We start from the raw sequence: 24,422 nt of genomic DNA, 5'->3' as shown, positions 1-24,422 counted from the left end.
GCACAGCTTATCTATTCATACATTTTTTATTTTTATTCTGAACAATTCCTTAAGGGGGAAATGTCTATTGATGGCATGTACTAATTACAGTACAGAGAGATGTTATAACTGAACAGATCCCATGTCAAACATAGTCAGTGCTCTATAGCAAATGCAAAATTTGGAATGGATCCACAAAGTACAATTTCTAGCAGCACTTATTTGGTATGGAGACCAGAAAACTGCAGTGCAGCCACAAACAGTAAGGGACTGTACAGCAGCAGGAGTTACAGTAAGTGGAAGAGATTTATTGCATTTCATACTATTCTCACTAAGGATATGGGCCTTATGGAAACAGTAGTATTTCAGTAGTGACGAAGTTTATTGGATTAACAGAAAATATGCAATATGCATCATAACAAAATTATACAGTTGCATAAATGTGGGCATCCCAACAGAGATACATCAATACTTAGTTGAGCCTCCTTTTGCAAAGGCAACAGCCTCTAGACGCCTCCTATAGCCTTTTATGAGTGTAACTCAATTTTTGTCTCATCAATCCAATGCACTTTGTTCCAAAATGACTGTGGCTTGTCTAAATGAGCTTTTGCATACAACAAGCGACTCTTTTTGTGGCGTGAGTACAGGGCTTCTTTCTCATCACCCTGCCATACAGATGTTCTTTGTGCAAATTGTGCTGAATTGTAGAACGATGTACAGATACACCATCTGCAGCAAGATGTTCTTACAAGTCTTTGGAGGTGATCTTTGGATTGTCTGTAACTATTCTCACAATCCTCCGCATATGCCGCTCCTGTATTTTTCTTGGCCTGCCAGACCTGGGGTTTACAGCTACGGTGCCTGTGGCCTTTCAATTCCTGATTACATTCCTTACAGTTGAAACTGACAGTTTAAACCTCTGAGATAGCTTTTTGTAGGCTTCCCCTAAACCATGATACTGAACAATCTTTATTTTCAGCTCTTTTGAGAGTTGCTTTGAGGATCCCATGCTGTCACTCTTCAGAGGAGAGTCAAACAGAAGCACAACTTGCAATTGGCCACCTTAAATACCTTTTCTCATGATTGGACACACCTGCCTATAAAGTTCAAGGTTTAATGAGCTAATCCAACCAATTTGGTGTTGCCAGTAATCAGTATTGAGCAGTTACATGCATTCAAATTAGCAAAATTACAAGGTACCCAAATTTTTTTCAGGTTTTCACATTTGATTTAATTTCATACAACTGAATATTGCTTCACTAAAAATCTTTGTTCAGAAAACACCCCAGTACTCAGACGTTCCTGGGAAATTAAATACATGCCACTGTTATCTTTTTTGTTGAAAGTGGAGTAAATGATTATGCAGGCTGAGAGGGGTTCCCAAACTTTTTCATATGACTGTATAAGTTTGGTAACACTCAGACACAAAGTTGTACAGCCACTGCCATACAGATTTTAACAATCTTAACTATCAGGGGATTTCACTATGTTTTTCCTGTAGTTTATTGCAAACAGACTTTTTCCTGTGTACTGTGATTATGCTTACAGTACTTCAAATGTGATTTCTTCCTATCAATGGGACATAGGTTATAACTTGTTTCCTGGATGCATTATTGCTAAACAGCTTTATGCTTCTCTACAAAGGATATACGCCTAACTGCAAGCTGGACAGGGCCTGCTTCTATAAAATGCATGTGTCCTGTACAGATTAATACTAGCAAAGCACATATTTAATGATTACTTAACGATGAGCCCTGGTGCTTGTAAACATTACTTACTCTCTGATATAATAAGAGACATTTATAGCAGGGCCCCACACTTCCTGAAGCAAATGTTCTAGGAAAGAGACAGTAGAGGAATGAAAAGGGGAGAGGGTTGGGTACCACAAATATCTGACCTGAGACTTAAATAAATGGAAGGGAAGCAAAGTTTCTTGCAACACGTGGAAACCATTTTCAAGGCTGGCAACACTTTGATTTTTTTCTTTTAGGCCTAGCCCTTTCAAACCGCATACAATCAATAAAACACCTACATGTTTCTGTCATATATTCCCACTCGTGCGTGTGTGTGCATGTATGTGTGTATGTGTGTATGTATGTATGTATTAAAACAAACATTTAGTTTAAATTATATAAAGTTGAAAGGGGGATGTCCCCTCATGCATATGCTTGTACAAGAACAGTCTTTAAAATAAAGAGCTTATCTTTAACCTGAAGCTTCTATTACTGTTTATTTGTTGAATGTGCTTAAGTAACCAAAACCAAACAATATCATTAACTGCTGACTAGTAAATATATACCTAACACGATCAAGCTAAACAAATGAGCTATGAAACAAATAAAGCAACTAGATCAATTTATAGCAAAAGTGACGCCAAAGGCAAATGAGCAGAGAGCACTGATTTACTACTCAGCGTGGCAATGCTGTGTTTGATCACACTAGCATTCTAAACACAGAAATAATACATATTATTCCCCATGTATCCTGAGGCAGATGTTTTGAAATAAACATTGTAATTTATATAGAGGAGAGTCTCAAGACCCATAGTTGTATAAGGCTGAGACACATATAACATAATGAACCAGCCCAGTGCACTGCTTTAGATATATCCAGCAAGTGTTATTTTTAAAGGACAGCATATTTTAGTTTTAAGTTTAACATCAGTTTAGTGAATAGGGCTTGAACATACTCATAGCCTATTGTTTTATTCTAATAAAAACAAATAATCTAATAAAACTATATTTTTTATTTTGTTATTTCTTGAGCTAAACAAAAAAACTGAAGCTACTCCACGTTTGCCCCTTGTAGGGGAAATAATTAGATTAAACGGCATCCATAATCCCCCTGCATAATGGACTTCTGCTTCTAATTCTGATCTAATTGTCAACCTTGCAAGAATCAAACATGGATTGACTTAAACTGCCCAGTTTGCCCTGTTTAGTATGATTAAAACAATAGCACTACCATTGGCTTCTGTCCTTAGTACAATTTCTCTTCAGCAGTTTCAAAGGTATCAAAGAGCAAAATCATACATGCAGTGCACAAAACTACACTTTTAAAGAGCAAGGTGGTTGAAAGACAAACTATCTAGATACCTGTATAATGTGTATCTACAACATATCTGTAGGTGAATATAGTGGTGCTGAACTCAATAGGTTGCCAGTTGATCACCAGAAAAGGCCAAGCTAGAAGACTTCATAGCTCATGTGGTCCTAGCCTAAAGATGGAAAAGAGGCTCCCCTTGCATTGCCTACACTATTCAAGTGATATTATGATCCATGTGGCCCTCCCCCAAGTCTCTGATTGGATACTGCCTGGTAACCAATCAGTGGAAACCAAGGGAGCTGCAAAGCAGGAAGTAGTTTCTGGCTATTATGTTACACATCCAATCACTCCAGCCTTTATACATTTTTGCCTAACTAACTATATTAGAAGCATTTTTTATTTTGGACAGGCTATCTATTTACCCAGTTTTTATTTTTATACTGAACAATTCCTTTAAATGTTTTTAAGTAGACTTAAGGTCTAGTGTTCCAAATGAGGGTAAAAATCCCAGGAAACATACTTTCTGGATAACAGATCCCATACCTGTACCGAGTTTGACTTCTATTAAACAACTTAACCTTTTATTATATTTTCAGTGTGCACAAATGAGCACACTGCAAGTACTGAAAATATCATATAGCTGTGGCCCCATATACAGTTCAATAAACAGTCAACTCAGGTAAGGGATGGCTGTAGTATTGGTATATATTATAGAAGTATTGGTGCATGTATTAGATAATGTTAGTATTGATCTACCATAGGGTTGCAAACGTAAAGGTAGATCAACTCAGGACAGGGGGCGGGGCGAATGACATCAGGAGCCAATCACTGCTCAACACCCTGGCCGGATTTGGAATTCACTTCCAAATAATGGGCTGTCTGGGTGAAAACCAGACAGGTGGCAACTGCAGTCTGTCATGCCACTTTAATTTGGAATTTCCCACTACCATTAATGATTGAAACAGCATGGAAATGTACTACCTCTGTCTTCCCTAGAAGATTGGAGGTAGCTCAGTTGAATACTGCAAAAGATATATTTATAGGAAAATGCCATAATTAGTAGGACAAATTCAGTTACTGCAGATAAAAAGGTGCATGAGCTTCTGGGATGCAGAAAAAGGCTCTGGTGGTCTTAGGGGAGGGTTTAGCTGTTGAGTGGACGTTGGCAAGATAACCAGCCTTGTGAGTGAGCAGAGATTTACTGAAAGTTGTGTCATTGTACAGCTGCCACATTACACAGAAAAACAACAAAGAAACTGATAAAACTTACAGACTGTAAGGTCTAATGAGAAAATCATACATGCATTTATTTTGCAGTTTTATTTTTCTGCTGCCCCTATTATAAAGCACACACACACACATTTACACATAAATGTATTTGCCGGCAATGAATTCGCAATGAAATTCCAAATTTCACCTTGTGCAAATTTTTTTCAAAACTGCGTGAAAATTTGCAGCAGAAAAAACGCTTATAAGAAAATACGCCCATTGACTTTAATGCATTTGGAGCGAAAAAAATTGTCACGTGTAAAAACACTCATTGACTTCAATAAGTTTTGCGAATTTTTTGGCGACCTGAAACGGGACATATTCGCTCATTACGAACAATGAACTGTTATATACCCTTGTAGGAGAGAGATAATCTTCTTACATTTAAAGAGATATGTTCATGTCTGCTTAAAGAACAGTTCAGTGTGAAAATAACAACTGTGTAAATAGATAAGCTGTGCAAAATATAAAATGTTTCTAAATTTAAGTTAGTAGGCCAAAAATGTAATGTATAAAGGCTGGAGTGACTGGATGTCTAACATAATAGCCAGAACACTACTTCCTGCTTTTCAGCTCTATAACTCTGAGTTAGTCAGTGACTTGAAGGGGGGCCACATGGTACATAACTGTTCAGTGAGTTTGTAATTGATCCTCAGCATTCAGCTCAGATTCAAAAGCAACAGATATGATCCATGTGGCCCCCCCTCAAGTCTCTGATTGGTTACTGCCTGGTAACCAGGGTAACCAGTCAGTGTAAACCAAGAGAGCTGAAAAGCAGGAAGTAGTGTTCTGGCTATTATGCCAGACATCCAGTCACTCCAGCCTTTATACATTACATTTTTGCCTAACTAACTATATTAGAAACATTTTTTATTTTGCACAGCCTATCTATTTACCCAGTTTTTATTTTTACACTGAACAATTCCTTTAATATAACTGTGCAGTTTTTTTCTGACACTTCATGTATTACAGTAGAACCCCCATTTTACATCCCCTGATTTTAAGTTTTCCCTCATTTTACATTGTTGTTTTATGGTCCCACCTATATATTACACATAATACATTTCCCTGATTTACATTTTCCTGGATTTTACACAATTTTTTTCTGGTCCCCTGAAAAAAAAGTAAAATGGGGGTTCTGCTGTAGTTTGTTTTATAAAATGTGTTTGTATATTTTTCTTAATCATTTATGCAACTGATTGATTACATCTGACTAAAGGGTTGCATGTATGTAGGAAGAGTATGTATTCATTTTGATGACCGCAAATGTTTTAAGAATTGAACACCACAATGACCACAAAAGGGAAAAAAATGTCCAGGACCACAGCATCACAATGGGCTAATGTAAGGGTGAGATATACTTTCATGACATTCTGTCGCCCTTCTGTTATTATTGCACTATAACTTTAGAAGACTGTCATTATTCCTGACTATTATGGGGCCTCATCATAAGGCAGTTCTATGACACAGAATTAGAAATTCAACCACCTATGGGAAAAAGAGACTCTGTCACTATATGTTATTAACTTACTGCTGGGATTATCTCCAATGCCGTTGCTTTTGCCATTCCAGTACCACAGTAGCAAAGTGGCATCTCTTGATCCAGACAGCACATAGCAATCTCCTCCAATGTATGACTCAGAACGTGCTAAGCAGGTTACAACATCCCAGTGACCAAACACCACCTGAGTCAATTTACCTATGAAAGTAGAGAGTACGAACAATGAAAGTCATGCAATTTCATTTAACGTTGGTTTTTAATTGCAAAGTGAGATGTGTCTTTGTCTATGGGGGGGGAAGAACTAGGAGTTTTGCAAAAACCACAACACTTTGAATTTAAAATGAAAGTACAGTTGTTAACTGTCTTAGATGCCACTTTTAGCATCATTCTTAAAATGGATCATATTACTGACTTACCCTCCTGTACTACAGTAATGATGAAGGCCTTTAAAGTTGTACACAACGCAGACCCTGACTGGCAATCTGTGGGTTCTGGCAAATGCCAGAGGAGCTGCTATAAGGTGCTATAGAAAGTCAGTATTTAGTGGGCTGGTGGGGGCTGTTTGGGCCTCTATGTGGGCTGATTGGGCCTCTGTGTACCTCAAATGCAAGGGCCTATTTTAATTCTCAGTCCGGACCTGTACACAAGGTCGCCATCTTGGATTTTGTTAGGTGTGTCAGTGACACTGCATATGTTTAGTGTGCTCTGGGCAGCTGGTGAGAAGTAAAGTTTAGGGGGCTTTGAAACCATCAAGGAGAATATAAGGTTTGTCTGTCAGAGAAGCTAATGTTACAGGGCTGATTATTCTGATGCAATGGTTTCTGATTTGCCATGCAATGAAAATTCTAATTAATTACTAATCACCCTTGTATCATGACATTTATATTCTGTATATACAGTATTTTGTGAGTTAGTCCCAGTAACAGCACACAGAGCATGGGCAAGAAATCAGCAGAAAAGAGAAGAGGGAGGTATTGGGACAAGTTTAGAGCACAGATCTTACTGCTAAAGGGTTTATATCAAATTGAATGACATATTAAAGAATCTTACCAAACTGGAATATATATTTACATAAATATTGCCCTTTTACATCTCTTGCCTTGAGCCACCATTTCGTGACTCTATCTGTGCTGCCTCAGAGATCACCTGACCAGAAATACTACAACACTAACTGTAACAGGAAGAAGTGAGGAAGCAAAAGGCAGAACTCTGTCTGTTAATTGGCTCATGTGACCTTACATGTGGTTTGTATGTGTGCACAGTGAATCTTACGATCTCAGGGGGCGGCCCTTATTTTTTAAAATGGCAATTTTCTATTTATGATTACCCAATGGCACATACTACTAAAAAAGTATATTATTATGTTAATGGTTCATTTACATGAAGTAGGGTTTTACACATGAGCTGTTTTACTCAGTATCTTTTAATAGAGACCTACATTGTTTGGGGGGTATAGTTTTCCTTTAAGCTTTAGTTCTTATTAAATGTGAGTACACAATATAACATTAGCTTGGGCACTGGGATTAGCTAAATGGATTTGCTTTTTAACATGTTTTATCTGACAGCATGGTTTCAAATAACATAAGAAAGGTGAAAAGGGAAAGCAGACACGGGCTCCAAATGCTGCTGGATGTATGAGACTGTCTAAATAATTCCCACTGCCAGGAGAGGGTTAAGGATGCCTTTTCTGTATTCACTCTACTTGAAAAAATAAGATTTACACCTCAAGAATTTCCTGTTATAAGTACAAAAAACAAAACAGGGAATGGGAAAACGCAAAAGGCCCCATTTTCTTTTCCTGAAGTGATAAAATATAATTGAGCAGAACACTTATTGTAGCTAGCTGCAATACATTAGGTCAGGATCACATGTGTTTGTCATGGTTCCTGAGCTCAGAAAGAGAAATTCCCTCTAAGTGATCTCCAAGGATGGTAAGTTGCCTATCAGAAAAAAACAACATTTGTGGGGTTCCAGAAAGAAAATGCTAAAAGAAAAAATAGGGAAAATGTGAAAATACTAGAGGCTATTAAAGAATCAGAAACACACGCTAGAATTTCATTTCTAGCAGCTCTCCGAGACGTGTTAATCCTGTGTCCCACATGTCAGAACAAATACTGTAAAACCTCTCAAAAATGAAAATAAATAAGAGAGGTACCATTAGCTCCACATGTAATGGGAACCAATGCACTGCCAGAGACAACAGGGCAAAAGGGGCAAATCCTGGGATGGAAAATATCATTATCTTCACTGCATTTACTAATGGCAGGAATCATTTCTCTAGGGCCTTTATGCAGATGGCTCACTGGACCTATGGCTCAAACAATGGCAAACATATTGATTATCATTCCAATAAACAGACAATGTAGAGGCCAAAGGTTGCCTTCAAACATTTATAAAAATAACTGACCAAACTTTACTGTCAATTCATTCAATAAGTTAAAGGGCAAAATAAATGGGAAAAGAATGATAATTTGACAGTTCTATTTTCAGACACAATGGGTTAAAGAATGCATGTACTTTTTCATTTCCAGGTAGAAATTGTACCTGTTTATTATTATGCAAATGCCGAAGTCCATATACATACATATATATATATATATATATATATATATATATATATATATATATATATATACACACCATATATAACTATTATTGTCAAAATCCGTTTAAATTGAAGTTTACCTGTGTCCGTTGAATAAACACGAAAGCTTTTGTCCCAGAAGCCACAGACAAGAATAAAGCGATTGTCAGCTGTGATGACAAAACACTGTGAGTGGACCTGGATGCTTTGGTCTAAAAGGTCAGAGATTTGCCTCCTGTGCATCCCAGTATTGCTGGCTGCAATGATAGAATTGAAATAGGTTTTCAGAAATGTCTGTTTGTAATTTTGGAAATCTATAAACCATCATGATACATTTTTTTTTAATTTAAACAATAACAAAGTAGACCAACTGCAAGGATCAGCATTGGTACCCTTATGACAGCAAGAGATATACAGATGCAGCCACTTTGGTTTGTCTGTTTGACACAGAATAACTAAACACAGATATCCCATTTATCTCATTTAACACAGAAAACTGCGTCACAACATCCCATCTAATTAAAGCATTCACCATTGTTCACAATGGTGCTTTGGTATGCTAATGGAAAGGTTAAATGCATTAAATGAGTTAAGATGACTTTAGATAACGCAGTTTCTTCAATTAACCCTGAGTCATGACGCATTTATCTCACAAATCCAAGTGGCTTCATCTGTACAAGTACAAAACATAACACATTTTCTATTTGTTCTTCTTCCGTGCTGGACATTAGCCCAGGCTTTGCTTAACTGGGCTACAAATCATAGTGGGGAAAAAAATACATGGCAGAAAATGAGAAAAAATCCATTTGCAGTCAGGAACTTTAAAACAGGTATTTAATCCTTCCCCTACATTGGATTATTCTAGCATTCCAAACCACTTGCTAATATAATGCACTATGAAAAAAACTACTCGGACTTGGCAGGATTTAACCAGCATGTTGTACAAACAGTATTGTTAAATATTATTAAAGCAACAGAAAATGCCAATGCAACCTAGCACCTCATGCCTGAACATAAAAAGAATTGTTATAAGAGGAACCCTTTCTTTATGGCTCCAAGTCAACATTAAATCCAGAGAAAGCTGCATTGCTTAAGAAGAAATCACAGGGACCTCCTGCGTTTCATCACTTCTGAGTTTATCAAGTAGCAGTGGGCAAACATATGTAAAAACTTGTCCAACCCTCATTCCTGAGGTTAATAAGTTTTAGAAAAGATGAAAGTGAGACCGTAATGCAGACATAAATTAAATATAAAAAGCATGTTTATGCTCTAGAAAAAAATGAAAAGTGGCTACAACATCGATACTCCTTCATTCCATTTACTTTAGAATCAAATTCTTCAGCACCCGACTCCTTCTATTCTCTGCGGGTGCCATCATGCTTGTTATTTTCCAGAACCACTTCTACTGATTTACATTCTCACTGACTTTACATACAATGGAGCCTCCTCGTGACACTGGTTTGTCCCTGTTTTCTTTTCCCATCTTCAACATCTGTATCTTTCATCAGTGCTGTCAAATCTCTTTCTGTGGTATTTCCTACTTAACTGAAATAAAGGCACTATGGGCTTCAAGAGAACTGGACCTCTGCATTCCAAAACATGGCCACAGAATGTATGAGTTCATGTCCTTTGCAGGCATACTCTTTACATGTATAATGCTTTATTCAATGGAGAAAATGTGCATTTTTACAATATACAAAAAGGGAGTGAATGTAGCAAAAACATTATATTGCAATGCCACCTAACATTGTGTCTGATACAGGTATGTGACCTGTTATCCAGAATGCTCGGGACCTGGGGTTTTCCAGATAACAGATCTTTCTGTAATTCGATCTTCATACCTTAAGGGCAGAGACACACGCTCAGATTCAGGGAGATTTAGTTGCCCAGTTGCTTCAGAGCGACTAATCTCCCCAAACTGCCTCCCGCCAGCTAGAATCTAAATTGCCAGCGGGATGGCACACGGAGCGCTTCATTTTCCCGAAGTCGCCCAAAATTTCCTTGTGAGGCAACTTCGGGTGACTTCGGAAAACGAAGCGCCGGCTATTTACATCGTAGCCGGCGGGAGGCAGTTCGGGAGATTAGTCACCCCGAAGAAGAAAATATTTGTCGCTAGGGTGACTAATCTTCCCGAATCTGAGCGTGTGTCTCTTTCCTAAGTCTACTACAAAATCAAGTAAACATTGAATGAACCCCAAAAGCTGGTTTAGCTTACAATAATGATTAATTATATCTTCGTTTGGATCAAGTAGAAGGTACTGTTTTATTATTACAGAGAAAAGCAAAATAATGTTTACAAATTTGGATTATTTCATTATAATGTAGTCTATGGAAGATTGTCATCCCGTGATTTGGAGCTTTCTGGATAATGGGTTTCCAGAAACCAGATCCCATACCTGTACTGCAGTGTTACTCTGAGGTTGCAGTTAACTCAGCACTAAGTCCAAGAATTAATTATCTATTATTATCTATTATTATCTTTTTTAAAAACCCAATTAAAACCTGTGTACTAAGTTTGTCTGACTGAAAAATTGAGAAATTCGTAACAAAACATATTCTTGTAACGTGAATGAACCTCAGCTGGTCTAAACTGCACATAACTACTCAAATGGGCACATGCCTTGGAGATGGAAGAGAAACCAGAAAGCAAAAGCTTGACGGAGTCCATATTTAAAACAACAAGACCAGATGTGTTTCAGAGCTACAAGGTGCCTATGACTATGACTTAAGGTGGCCATACACGGAGAGATCCGCTCGTTTGGAGATGTCGCCAAACGAGCGGATCCCCCCCACCGATATGCCCACCTTGAGGTGGGCAATATCGGGCTGATCCGATTGAGGGACCTAGGGTCCAACAATCGGATCCTAACGATGGGTAACGGGCAGTCAGATTGCAGGACCGCATCAACGAACAGATGCGGCCGCGATCAGACGGGATTTTTAGTCCCGTCCGATCTACATCTGCCCGACTTGCAGCCAGATATCGATTAGGGAAGCCCGTCAGAGGGCCCCATACAAGGGCCAATAAGCTGCCGACTCGGTCTGTCGGCAGCTTTTATCGGCCCGTGTATGGCCACCTTTAGTCATTATGGGTAGAAAATTATAACAGTTGTGTCTAAACCCAAGCAATGAGTCTGGAGAGGTGCAAACCAGGCCACTGGAATCACCTGGAGAATGTAAGTTGTTAACCCTTAAAAGCTGTTAAAGAGGTCTAAGTCTGGTCAGAACACTGGGTCTATTTCTGCATTTCGACCAGAAGTTACGGCGGGTGAAAGGAATTGGTCAGTAGATTTAAGTGCATGTAACACATCACTTCTACCAAAGCTGATATTATACACCATGTATTTTAATTAATCACACTGAATAATAATTGGTGGCCGAGCACCATTATCTAATGTTTTCATTCTATTAGTACAATGACATAAGAGCCCTAAAAAAATGATCACCATTAATCTGAGAATGTTCCTGTGGAGTCTCCAAAGTGAGCCTCTTCTACACACTCTCTGAGCCAGATGACCAATAAAAGTTGGATATAATTAAAAACACATCTACATAAAGGTTGATGGGCTACAAAACCTAGCACAGGGTTAATAGCCTTGTTTTTTTGTATTTTTCCTTTCAAACTACAATCATAAAAAGGGTACCAGCAAACATAACTCTAAATAATCTCATACATGAATCAAAGAATACTTTTTGCACTGACTGAAGGATAATCATTTCATTTTATAGTTAACAATATGAGCACATAGGAGCTGCAATTGCCTAGAAGCTGCAAAAGAACGCATATTTTGTATAATATATTTTGTATAGTTGGGTCAGTGACCACTTGGGGAAAAGGCAATAGGAAGAATATGAAATGAAACCATTTGGTTTCTTATGTGCCATTGTTTTACTTAGAAAAATAAAATACAGAAAAATAGACTACTATTTGCATAAATATGTACACATTATTATTTTGTATAGCAACATCTCTTTTGGGAGGGGTGTCTGCAAGCTTTGCACAGTGTTGATGACTGAATTGATCCACTCTTCTAGGAAGCGTTGCTCTATGTTGTTATGGTTAGTTGGATGATGCCTAGTCACCTGAATATCAAACAGTGACACGGATTCTAAAGTAGACTGAGATGAGAGTTTTGTCTTGGCAAATAAGGGACAAATAGTGTTTAGTTCTTGAGTCACTCGAGCATAACTCCAACCTTGTATTTGGCATCACTGTGCCACAGAAAGATTAACTTTCACCATAGATTAAGACTAGAGGCTCAGTCTTAATCTGCCTGTATAACACACCCTCACTTTTTCCCATTGCTAACAAGATTCCCAGCCCCTGCTTATGAAAACCAGCTCACAACCTGAGTAAACCCTACTTCACTTCAATTATGAATGAACTATGGCAAGAGCTCTGCCCTGTATGTGCACAAAAACAACCACCCACACAAGCAAACATGGAGTCTGGACAAAGCAGCAGAGAGATGCAGGTGTACCAGTGGGGAAAATGGTGTGCTCAGATAAGACCTTTTTAGTCTCAGTTCAAATATAATCCTAGCACATAAGGCGTTCTAATACACATAAATAAATATTCTTCCAAAAGCCTTTAGGGCAGAGACACACGCTCAGATTCAGGGAGATTAGTCGCCCAGCGACAAATCTCCTCTACTTCGGGGCAACAATCTCCACGAACTGCCTCCTGCCTGCTAGAATGTAAATCACCAGCGGGATGGCAATCGGTTATAGTTTTCCAAAAGCACCTGAAGTTGCCTCATGAGGAAACTTTTGGACGACTTCGAAAAACGAAGACAGAGGTGCTTTATCGCTTGGCAACTAAATCCCCCCGGATCTGAGCGTGTGTCTCTGCACATAATGCTGACTGATAACATAGAATTATCTGCAAAGACTATCATTCAGTGAGTGAAGCTTCTGCTCACATAAAAACTCTGTTTACTTGTCTCAGTGATCACTAAAGTCACATGTCAAAGTGAAGTAGCTTTTCATTTGCCATTCTCTTTGTTTTTTTTATTATTCTGATGGTTAAAAAACTGTTTGCTGTACTTGAGCTTCAGGCACATCTCTTGAGTAAAACATTAAGGATTGTTTGGAAGCATTTGTGAAGGTTAAGAAGAAGGGGTCAAAAGAGATCACCAAGGGGAATGCAAGACATAGAGACATACTCATACTTCAGAATAGAATTATACAGGTCAGCTAGAGATAATGGATTTAAACCCGCCTTTGCCTGCTCAATGGGTGGGTTAATAATAGCCACCCCACAAAATGTTATACTTGGGTAACACCAATAATCCCAAAAAATAGCAAACTATAAAGAATTTACTTGCTGTATAACAAAGAGGGCCTAGGAATGGTGAAACTCAAAAAATTTAACACAAATACGGTTTATGAGGTGCGTCACATTTCTAGATAGATTTCCCTTCACTGATTCAGAGATATCAGGTGAAAAAAAAGAAAGATCAAAAAGAATGATGTCAGGAAAATAGCTAAAGCCTGTTCAAAAAACTATGGACAGCTATTTAGAATGAATGATTGCAACAATCGGATGACGCCTTTCACAAAACACCCTTAAAAGTAAAAAAAGATTGATTTTTTTTCCCCCAGTATCAGTGAAATGATGATGACTGATGGGGCTGCCAGTTACCAGGAGATCTAGACAATGCACGAGGGATACTACTGGGATTCTAGCAGCCAAAAAATATATATATTTGGGGCTTTAATTTTTCATTTTTCTTTTATGCTACAAAAGAGTTCCCTCTTCAAATTTACTTTCCAATTATCCATAACCGCAATTGATTTTTCGACATTTTGCCACTTATACATGAGGTATGAATTTTAAGAAATAAGATACAATGTTTCTGAATTAGCCAAGACAATGCCAATATGTTTTTTCCTGTTTTCAGACTGAGAACTTTGAATAATGCAGCTCTGTATTACTAAAATAAGCATCTCCTTTTCGATTTCTCCTAAGCACTGTACATTACTGTCGTTATTATAAATATACACAATATAGGACCCTGGCATTGCAATAACAACAGTCTTACTCATCATTTTCCACAATACTTCGGTCAGAGAACGGACTTCTGTGAAGAATAAAACCATATCTCACGCCTCATCATCTTGTCGCTTTATACCACAAGGGAAGAAGAGACAAAGGCTGGAAAGATGAGACAATATTCACCGAAACACAGCCTATACTCTCAAAGCTAAATTTATTATACAAGGCTGCACTTTCAGCTTTATATTTTGCAGTGTCTTTACACTATACAACCTGCAGTAGTAATTTTCTGCACAAAGAAAATTAGTCTGCATACATTTGCATCACTATCTACTCCTAACGGCACATTAATCTCCGATGCTGGATCATCGGGTCCATGAAAAGAAGGATAGATCTTTTTAATGATAGAAAACAAGTAGCAAGGTTTTATATCGTACAACGCTACATAGCCAAAATCCATGCTCTTATTATGAAAATTTCCCTAGGAGGAAAAAAAATTGCTGCTCCAGCACATTACCGAATGCCAATTCATCATAACAGGGCCTCGCTCCTGCTCATCAACAAGTCTGAATGATGAAAAGATCCAATATTATCCTGACAGTACTTCATGCGCCATTCTCAATCACACATTATTATGGCATCCATATTAATTTTCGGTGACACACATCCTAGCCCTGTTCAAATTAGGCAAGCCAACGAGGGGGAGTTGATGAAATACCAGCAAAGCCACAGCTCATTGCATTCCAATTTGCATGCAAATGGTTTATCAGGAGAATTCCATTCCAGGCAACTGGCAAGTGAAAAACAACAGTAATCTACACTTCAGGGCTACCATACAGAGCTTAATGAATGGCAGAGAAAGGAGAAAGTGACAGACCTATAAGAGGATCGATTTCCAAGGGCAGCTGGTATGGCTGGTCCTGCACAGCACCTTGATGAGCTAAAGGAAAGAAAACATTAGAAATGAAAGCATTAAAACAGACGTCATACACAGAATTTATTACAATTTGCACTGGTTATGTGTCTACATATACATACACACATAAAAAACACTGTATATCCAACTAAAAACAGACAAAAACTGTGAAACAGTTATAAGCTGTGAACTGATCATTAAGCTTTAATGCAGGGTTGCATGTCGACAGTTGCTTTATTGTCACGCTGAAGACATCCGCATTTGACTGATGGTGTTTTATTAATAGAAACAAGTTTACTGTATAACAGTGTGCCACAAGCAGAAAACATGCTCCCCTCTTCCAGGAGGTGCAGCAGATGCCTGACTATCAGTAGATTTGCATGGCACTGAGTAAAATGAATCCACAAGGAGCAGTCCCATCTTCAGCGGACAACCATCTGCTGCTTGTGGCGAGCGGGGGTTTTATGCATTGTTGCTAATTGTTCCAGAAAAAGCCAAAAAGGTAATTAATAGTTCTTTCTGCTATTGGAAAGACTTTGTAGCTGTAATTAAAAAAAATATATATATATATATATATATATATATATATATAGAGATATATATAAATATATATAGATATATATATATAATTTTTTTTTGTTTTTTGTTTTATGCCTTTATCCTTGAACAGATTTACACTATTTTACTCTATTTTAGCTGTCAAAGTGTTCTATGATAATGTTCCATGACAACTTTTTGAAAGAAGGGTTGCCACCTTTACTGGAAAATATACAATCCTTCCTATAATGTGTATCTATCTTTTTACATTTGTCGACAACTAGTTTGATGATCAAGCAGTGGTGTAATCATAAGGGGTGCAGACCTAAGGGGCCGGGGGAAAGGGGGTCACATAATTACATGCATTCTTGCTGCTCCGTTACACTTGTCTGCACGAACCTGGGTCACAAGGGTGCTCATTTAAATAATGTTACCCCACTATACTGGATTACTCCCCGCAATGTTACCCCACTGCCTGCTAGATTTTATCAGTGCAAGTAACTGGGGCATGACTTTTAGGGGCAGATTTATTAAGGGATGAATTGAAAATTCAAATTTGAATTTTTGAATTAGTTTCATGTTCAAAACGGTCAAATTCGACTATGGAATTATCCCAACTCGATTTGAGTGTTTTATTCTGATTTTCTAGATGCATCATACTCAGGCCCTTTAAGAATTTGAATTTGACTATTCACCACCTAAAACCTGCCGAATTACTGTGTAAGTCAATGGGAGAGGTCCAGGGATCAGTTTGGAGATGTTTGCAGCCTTCCTGACATTCCAATTTTCTATTGGAGAAAATACTCATATCAAGTTTTGTCAAATTCAAATTGAATCCGATTCAAGTTTTCAGGTCATTTAAATTTGTTTGCGTTTTAATAATTAGATTTTATTAATAAATTTCGCTGAATTCATTAGAATTGAAGGGAGTTAAAGAAAACTTGAATGAATTCAAAATCCGACCCTTGGTAAATGTGCGCGTGTGCGCGTTCTTTTGCAAAGTAGTCTGACTATATCTTTTTGAGTCTGAACATTTGGGTGAAGGATTACAGGTTCGTACAACTTTAAAGTAACTATAAAGTACAACTTTGGCATTTGGATTTTATTATTTAAAAAGAGCATAATGATGCGAGTTGTACTGAACATTATTCAGTATGTAGTGCGACTTTTGAAGAATTCCCATGTTTGAGAGGGAAAAAATTGAAGTAAATATTTTTCATGTAGCTTTTCTCTATATTACACACCATACAGTGCTTCAAGCACAATGTCAAGGAGCTACAGTTGACTTATCTCTGATTGATTTGGCCCAACAAGAATTAGTCACTTATCAGTCAAAACCGTGACTAATATGCGTCACTTCTCACACCCATAAAGGGCAAACATTGCTTAGGACAATATCCTTTCCAGAACAGAGTATTGTAATATGTCACTCTGGATTTCCTATATCCTATATACTTACCACAATGTTGAACCTGTTTTATTTTACCACCTGTAAAAACTATTTCATTCCTTCTAACACTAAAATATTGCTCTTGAAAACCTTTAAGATGGTGAATACAAATATTCCTTTTCTCTTTCAAAGCTTCAGAATAATTTCTCTATTCACTTTGATTCTTCAACACCCTTTTTCATCTTACTTTGAGCTTACTTCAATGTCCATTTCCCAGTTAAAGATTTAACTATTTTACTATTAAAGAAACAAGTTGGTAAAGGAAACCTCTCAGTAGAGATTTGTAGATCATCCTCAAGTATGTCATTGTGATTTTTTACTTATTTTTGCAATTAGTCTAACTTTCATAGACTGTAAACACATCCATGCCATATATTATATTAAAATATATTTTCTGTAGAATATATTAAGACCCTTAATGTGTCTTGTCCTATATACTTACAAGCTTTGTTAACTTACCAGGGAGACCATGCCATTTATTTACCGCAAACAGTCTGTTTGCAGTGACAGTAATTACTCCAGGACTAGTCAGCCCAGGCTGGGTGTTGGCAGCAACATGAGTGACTGGAGAGTTGGATGGGAACTTCAGTACCATGATCACATCGTGTTGAGCTTGGTCTGTAAACATCAGGGGAGTCTGCAGGAGGAGATACTGTTCAGTGGGCACTATAAAATTCATATACAAGAACAAAAGGGAAGCAAAACCAAGAGGAAAGCAGGAAAAGGAGCAAAAAAAGGGTACAAAATAGGACAAGAGAAAGAAAAGGCAATTAAAAGAGTGAAACCCACAGCTGCAACTACAGAGCAGAGCTACAAAACATCATCAAAAAATTGCCAAATTCTGGAAAAGGATTTCATTGGTTGACATTTAATTATGCTCAGCTTGCACAAAAGAGCAACATAAATAAAAGATTTTTGAAATGGGTCAAAGGGAGTAAAATGTGCACTTGGGCAGTTATTTATTGTAAATTGTAATAATACCAGGCTTATAAAAGAGATGCAAAATGTACAATCGTATATACAACAAAGGGAAAGCAGGGAAGTTGATAGACGCTAGCAGGCATTTAGGTAAGGCTAAACGGAAAGCTAAGCTAGTAACACTTCTTCAAAAAGAATAAAATCAGAATTATATAAAAATATTTTGACATTTATATCTATCTTTATTTTAATACATCTACATATTCATAGTTCTGGTGATTATAAAGATAAAATAAAAAAAAATAATGTATAGTAACCCTTTCGCTGGTTTTAGGACTGGTTATCTTAAGGCACATATAGTTTTACTAGTCATTTATATATGGTGCAACAGAAAAATACAAAGAAGAAAAGGTCATCTCGTTTCTGCTGTCTGAGTGTACACCCACAGGAATGAATTTAGTTACATGGTAGTAGAATTCAAGGTAGGGTGATAGTAATAGTCAGTAGCTCAGGTTTGAGTAAAAGTAAAAATACTTTTATTAGGTCATACAAGAAGCCTAACACATTTGTGCCTAAATGGGCACTTACTCATAGGCTAGGTAGTTCCATAGTGGTGACATATAGTGGAATGCTTTGGAACTCACCTCACAGCCACAGTTCTGTTCTTGTTAATAAGTGGGAAACATCTTAGTAGTAATATAAAAATTGAAAGTGAAGCAAAACAGCAACAAAAATGTAAAGAGAAAATGTTATTTATAAAAGTAGGCAAACCTTCAGCTAGAAAAAAGGCTGCCTTAAAAGCATTCACTGGATTCCTGAAGCTAGTACTGTAGCTTAAGTTCACAATAGCCCTTGATTTTAAGAGATCCACCATTACATCAGAGCAGGGAGAGATATTTGATTGTTTGCATTATGAGGAAAATTAATGTTTTTGACATTAAACTGAAACTTGTAATTTCTTTCTGCCAAAATGCTATTAAAAGGCAATTTGCATTTTTATTATCAGACCTGTTTAAAAACTTATTAAGAGTACTTACAAAAACATATTGTGCTATGAATTTCAGCGTGTACTCTTTGCACAAAGGTGTAAATAAAAGCAACTAATAAGCAATCCAGACACCCTTCTGAGCAAGTGGCTAAAAGCCAATCAATATTATGAGTTAATCCTCCCTGGATGCTCATTCAATTAAAGGTGTCAGTAATGCCTCATCTGATGTGGCCTCAATTAAATCCAGCTATCTGATAGTGTGAAAACACAAGGGGATACAGCAAGAGCAGCAGAACCAGACAAATAGGCAGCCTTCTTGTGGCTGCTAATTACTACACCTGGTGTATATTATAGCCTGTGCACTTAACACAGCACGAGATGGCTTTAATTTCTGCTGTGAAAATAAAAATGTGCACATAATAGCCCAAAGGAAAAGGAAAAAAAAATACATTATGAGCTACTACAAAATGCCTAACAATAGCAGAATGCAAAGCAAATGTCTGTTTAGTTGTTTTCTTACCAATTCTTGCATACTAAACATACAGCCCCAAACACCTTTTATTTCTTTTTGGAAACTGAATATGAGTGACAAAGGTATGTCCTCATTTTAACTCACAAATAGCTTGTGTATTACAAAGGCTTTTTTTAACACAAAATAAGCACCAAGAAGGAATAGCTTCTAAGACATCTGGATCAGAGTTGAACAGTGTGAAGCATAACAGGATACTTCTCATGAACTGAAAAAGGAATTTCTAGAAGTACTCACTTTTGGTCACCTTTTCTATTAGCAGTGGGCGAAATAAGATTATCAAGTGCTACATGTGTTGGGGCAGTTTATTCACAGCCTGATTTATTTGGGGGAATGTAATAAAAGTCACTAAGTTTGCCCAGGCTTATAACCAGGTCCGGACTGAGAATTTAAATAGGCCCTGGCATTTCAGGTACACAGAGGCCCAATCAGCCCACATAGAGGCCCAAACAGCCCCCCACCAGCCCACTAAATACTGACTTTCTATGGGACCTTATAGCAGCCCCTCTGGCATTTGCCAGAACCCACAGATTGCCAGTCCGGGCCTGCTTATAACCCATAACAAACAATCAGACGGTAGCATTTACTGGTCGCCTGTGATCATGGGTAATTACACACAAACAAACGTAGTGCCTTTTGTTAAATATTGGGATTAATATCTGTTTCCAACAAGGATTAATTATACCCTAGTTTGGATCAAGTACAAGGTATTGCTTTATTAATACAGAGAAAAATAAAATCATTTAAAAAATGTTTGATTATTTGGCAAAAATGAAGTATATGGGAAATGGCATTTCTGTAATTTAGAGCTTTTTGGATAACGGGTTTCTTGATAATGGTTCAGATACCTGTACAAACTAGCAAGTCATTGTCTTCCGGAAGAGTTTTTTCTGTTCTTACACCCGAGACGCCTTTTAAGTGAAATGTTATTAAATATTTTACAAGTATACATACCACCTGCATGGCTGAACTCCTGGGAGGATGTGGCTCAATTAAAAGCTGAGAAGGGGTTTGTCCAAAACTCCGAATTTGAGCTTCCACTCCCTTAAAAATGTAATAAAATGCAAAAAATGCATTAGAAAGGTACTTCTTATTAGTGGATGCAACACTTACCAGCAACACATTTCTTGCATGTGACATATGAAATATAAAGTGCTGATTCTCTCAATGCAAATGCTGTGCTGGAAAGAACATGGCATAGCACTGTACAAAGAGACACCTGGAAATGTAGTATCTATGGTATAGGCACTATTGATAATTCTAGAGAAGCAAGCACTTACAGTGTTGAAAAAACAATTTTACAACGTGTCTCGTTTTTCCATAGAAACACTGCAAAATGTTTTCACTCTGGATTATACAGCTTTAAGTAACTCTGTGGTGACCATTTACATTGAGGTGGGGTATACATTTTAGCAGGGGGTACATCATTCAATATAATCTACAGTTGTATGTATGTATGTATGTATGTATGTATGTATGTATGTATGTATAACTGTGTTTGTAAAGAGCTGTTAAGGAGCCGCAGCACTATACAATGCATAGAAGTACAATATAAAAGTACAATATATATATATATATATATATATATATATATATATATATATATATATATATATATATATATAAATATATATAAATATATATAAATATATATATATATATATATATATAAATATATATATATATATATAAATATATACATATGTACGCAATAAATACACACAGTACATAGAGCTCAAATAAGGACAAAGAGCTTAAGTGCCAATTGGTAAGAGACAGTGGGAAGGAGTTATCTGCCCTGTAGAGCTTACAGTCTAAGTGGGTGGGTGGCTAACATACAAACACAAATTAGAGGGAAAAGTACATAAAGTCAGGGCATTGTCCAATAGTTACCAGGACTAGACTAATGTTCTAGTGCTCCAAAAAGGTAGCCTTTTAGTATTTTCTTGAAGAGATTGAGAGAGCAATTTGGGGATGGAATTCCAAATGTAAGGAGCAGCAATATAGAAAGGTTTAAGACAAGAGGCGGCAGTGGATGTGGGTGGTGAGAAAATAAGGTGTCTCTGAGGAGCGGAGAAGACGACCAGAAAAGTACAGTTAGTCAAGTGAGGAAATGTAGTGAGGAGCAGAGTAGTGAAAGGCTTTGAATGTTAGCAGAAGAATTTTAAATGCTTTATCCTTTGCTTAACAGGCAGCCATGCTAAGGATATTAGTTGGGGTTGAACAGGTTTCCTCTTAAGAGAAAGCAGGAGGATCCTGGTAGTGGAGTTTAAGGTTGATTGAAGGAGAGAGAGATGGAAGTCAGGAAGACCCGGATAGTAGGAGATTGCAACTGTGTAAATGGGATAGGATAAGGGCATGGATTAGTATTTTGGCTGTTTCTGTATCTTGGCTATATTGCAGAGGAAGAAGCAAGTTTTGGCGGCAGTGTTAATATGGTTAGAAAAGGAGAGAGACTGGTCAAAGATGACCCCCAAGCAGTGTGCAGAGTTAACAGGATTAATGGTCATGCCATCAAGAGTAATGGTGAAAGGAAGAGAAGGGCTAGGTTTGAGTGGAAAGACCATGAGCTCAGTTTTGGCAAAATTGAGCTTGAGGTGGCATTGGATAATCCAGGAGGAGATGGTTACTAGGTAATACTGTATGTGATCTGGGTCTGAACATCAGTGGTTAGTAAAGGGGTATATAGTATCTGGATTTCATGGGCATACAGGTGATATTTAAGGCCAAATGAAGATATAAGGTCTCCTAAAGAGAGAACAACAGAGGACCAAGTACAGAACCATGAAACACCCCCACACTAAAATGAACAGGGAGAAAGGATTTGTTAGCAAAAGTAACAGTATCTCAAGTGTCAATTTAATTTCATATGAAGGCAAAGGTATTTTTGGGTGCCTTGTTGCCTGCAGGAGAGGTGAATACCAAGGGGGACAAAACACCCCGTCTGCCACGGCCTTTAACTTACAGAGTGTTTACTTTCTTTTACAACCAATACAAGAAAAGCAAATGTATGTTTCTTTAAACAGAATATATTTTAATATGAAATAGATATGATACATAGAACTGCTCAAACTGCAGAGGCGGGTGGTTTGATTTCAGTGCATCGTTTAAAGGTTATTGCATATAAAACATTTAACGAAAATATACATTTAATTGTATCACAGGTATGGGATTTATTATAAGGAATCCCAATATCCAGAAGCCTCTCTCCATTCCATTTTAAGGAAATAATTAATATTTTGTATGATGATCGCCTTTTCTCTGAAATAATAGAACAGTACCTTAACTTGATGGCAACTAAGCTGCATGATTCCATAATGGTGAGAAAACAATTCCAATGGGTTTATTTAATGTTTGCTAACCAGGAAAACCCCAGGTCCCAAACATTCCAGATACAAGATCTCATACATGTACTACTTCTTAATAGTTGTTACCACCATTTTTTCCCAAAGGGCTAAAAGAGAACAAAGCAAGAATTTGATTTGTGCTGCAGATAACACAGCAATGCTTGAAATGAGATACTCTCTGCAGACTTTTTGTTTTAATCAGCTGGAAGAGCTCTATAAGGAACATATATATTTATAGGAAATATGCTTTAAAAGCCTTCACTTTAAAGATATTAAATCCATAATATACATTAAAGAAAATGTATGTGTTTATCCCAGCCAACCTATAAGGGTAGGAAGAACTTAAGGAAGGGGCTTGGGCAACATGGTGCATAGAACATATGGATGCAGTTATGGTAGAAACAGATGGTTGTTGCTCCTTTACTTTTGCAGACTGTAAGACTTGAAATTGATTTTTTGAGAATGTGTCTGATAGAACTTAAGCTTAGAATGGAGAAAAAGCAGAACGTTTATAATGGGAAAGTGTAACACCCCATGCAGAGACTTTTTATTACCATCTTTACCCATTCATGCTAGAGAACTACTCATTTTGCAAATGTGCAAACAATGTGCGTGTGTATGTGTATATGTGTGTGTATATATATATATATATAGTACAGATAAAACCCAGCTATTCAGTCTCTTAAGTACCTCTAGCAAAGATTTTCAAGCTGTTCATTTCCAGTAATTCCTTAACTCTAGTTCTTTGCATTTAGTGAAGGTACTGTGGCTGAAGTAATTTGCCAACAAGAAAACACTTTGCTATTAGCTATTGTTAAAGTTTTGCATATATTATATACAAAATATAATAAATATAATATAGATAATAAATATATATATATATATATATATATATATATATATATATATATATATATATATATATATATATATATATATATATATATATATATATATATATATAGATCCAAACTAGTGCACTCCACTCCACAACAAAAAAGCTAACAGCCTGAGTGCTGGTAAAGAATTACATATAATAAATGAAAAAAGACTGCATTCACAGGGCTTCTCATAAGAAATTTATTCCTCAACGTTTCGGCTAACAAACTGTAGCCGTCCTCAGGAGGTGATATATATATATATATATATATATATATATATATATACACACACATTTTGTAATGTTGCATCTGGAAAAATGATTACAGGTACAGTATAGGATCAATTATTTGGAATACTTGAGGTTTTTCAGATCAGGGTTATATATTTCTATTAATTTGGTTAACCATACCATAAGTCTGCTAAAAATCATTTCATCATTAAATAAACCCAGTTGTTTTGCCACCAACATCCAACTTAGT

General features: G+C 37.0%; 1 protein-coding gene across 1 annotated transcript in view; it reads right to left on the bottom strand.

Moving 5' to 3' along the window:
* The window catches only part of LOC108704343 (lipopolysaccharide-responsive and beige-like anchor protein), a 369,752-nt gene that overhangs the window by 25,851 nt on the left and 319,479 nt on the right, over positions 1 to 24,422 (bottom strand). The window contains exons 48-52 of the mRNA XM_041579550.1: positions 20,669 to 20,758; positions 17,739 to 17,916; positions 15,254 to 15,316; positions 8,480 to 8,635; positions 5,825 to 5,992 (exon numbers count right to left, since the gene is read on the bottom strand). Of these exons, the coding sequence (XP_041435484.1) occupies positions 5,825 to 5,992; positions 8,480 to 8,635; positions 15,254 to 15,316; positions 17,739 to 17,916; positions 20,669 to 20,758 (655 nt within the window). The remainder of the gene's footprint in view (positions 1 to 5,824; positions 5,993 to 8,479; positions 8,636 to 15,253; positions 15,317 to 17,738; positions 17,917 to 20,668; positions 20,759 to 24,422) is intronic.

This window comes from Xenopus laevis, chromosome 1S (genome assembly GCF_017654675.1).
Source record: "Xenopus laevis strain J_2021 chromosome 1S, Xenopus_laevis_v10.1, whole genome shotgun sequence".
NCBI lineage: Eukaryota > Metazoa > Chordata > Amphibia > Anura > Pipidae > Xenopus > Xenopus laevis.
The sequence above is the reverse complement of the archived record's forward strand: the minus strand, read 5'-3'. Positions and strand labels throughout refer to the sequence as shown.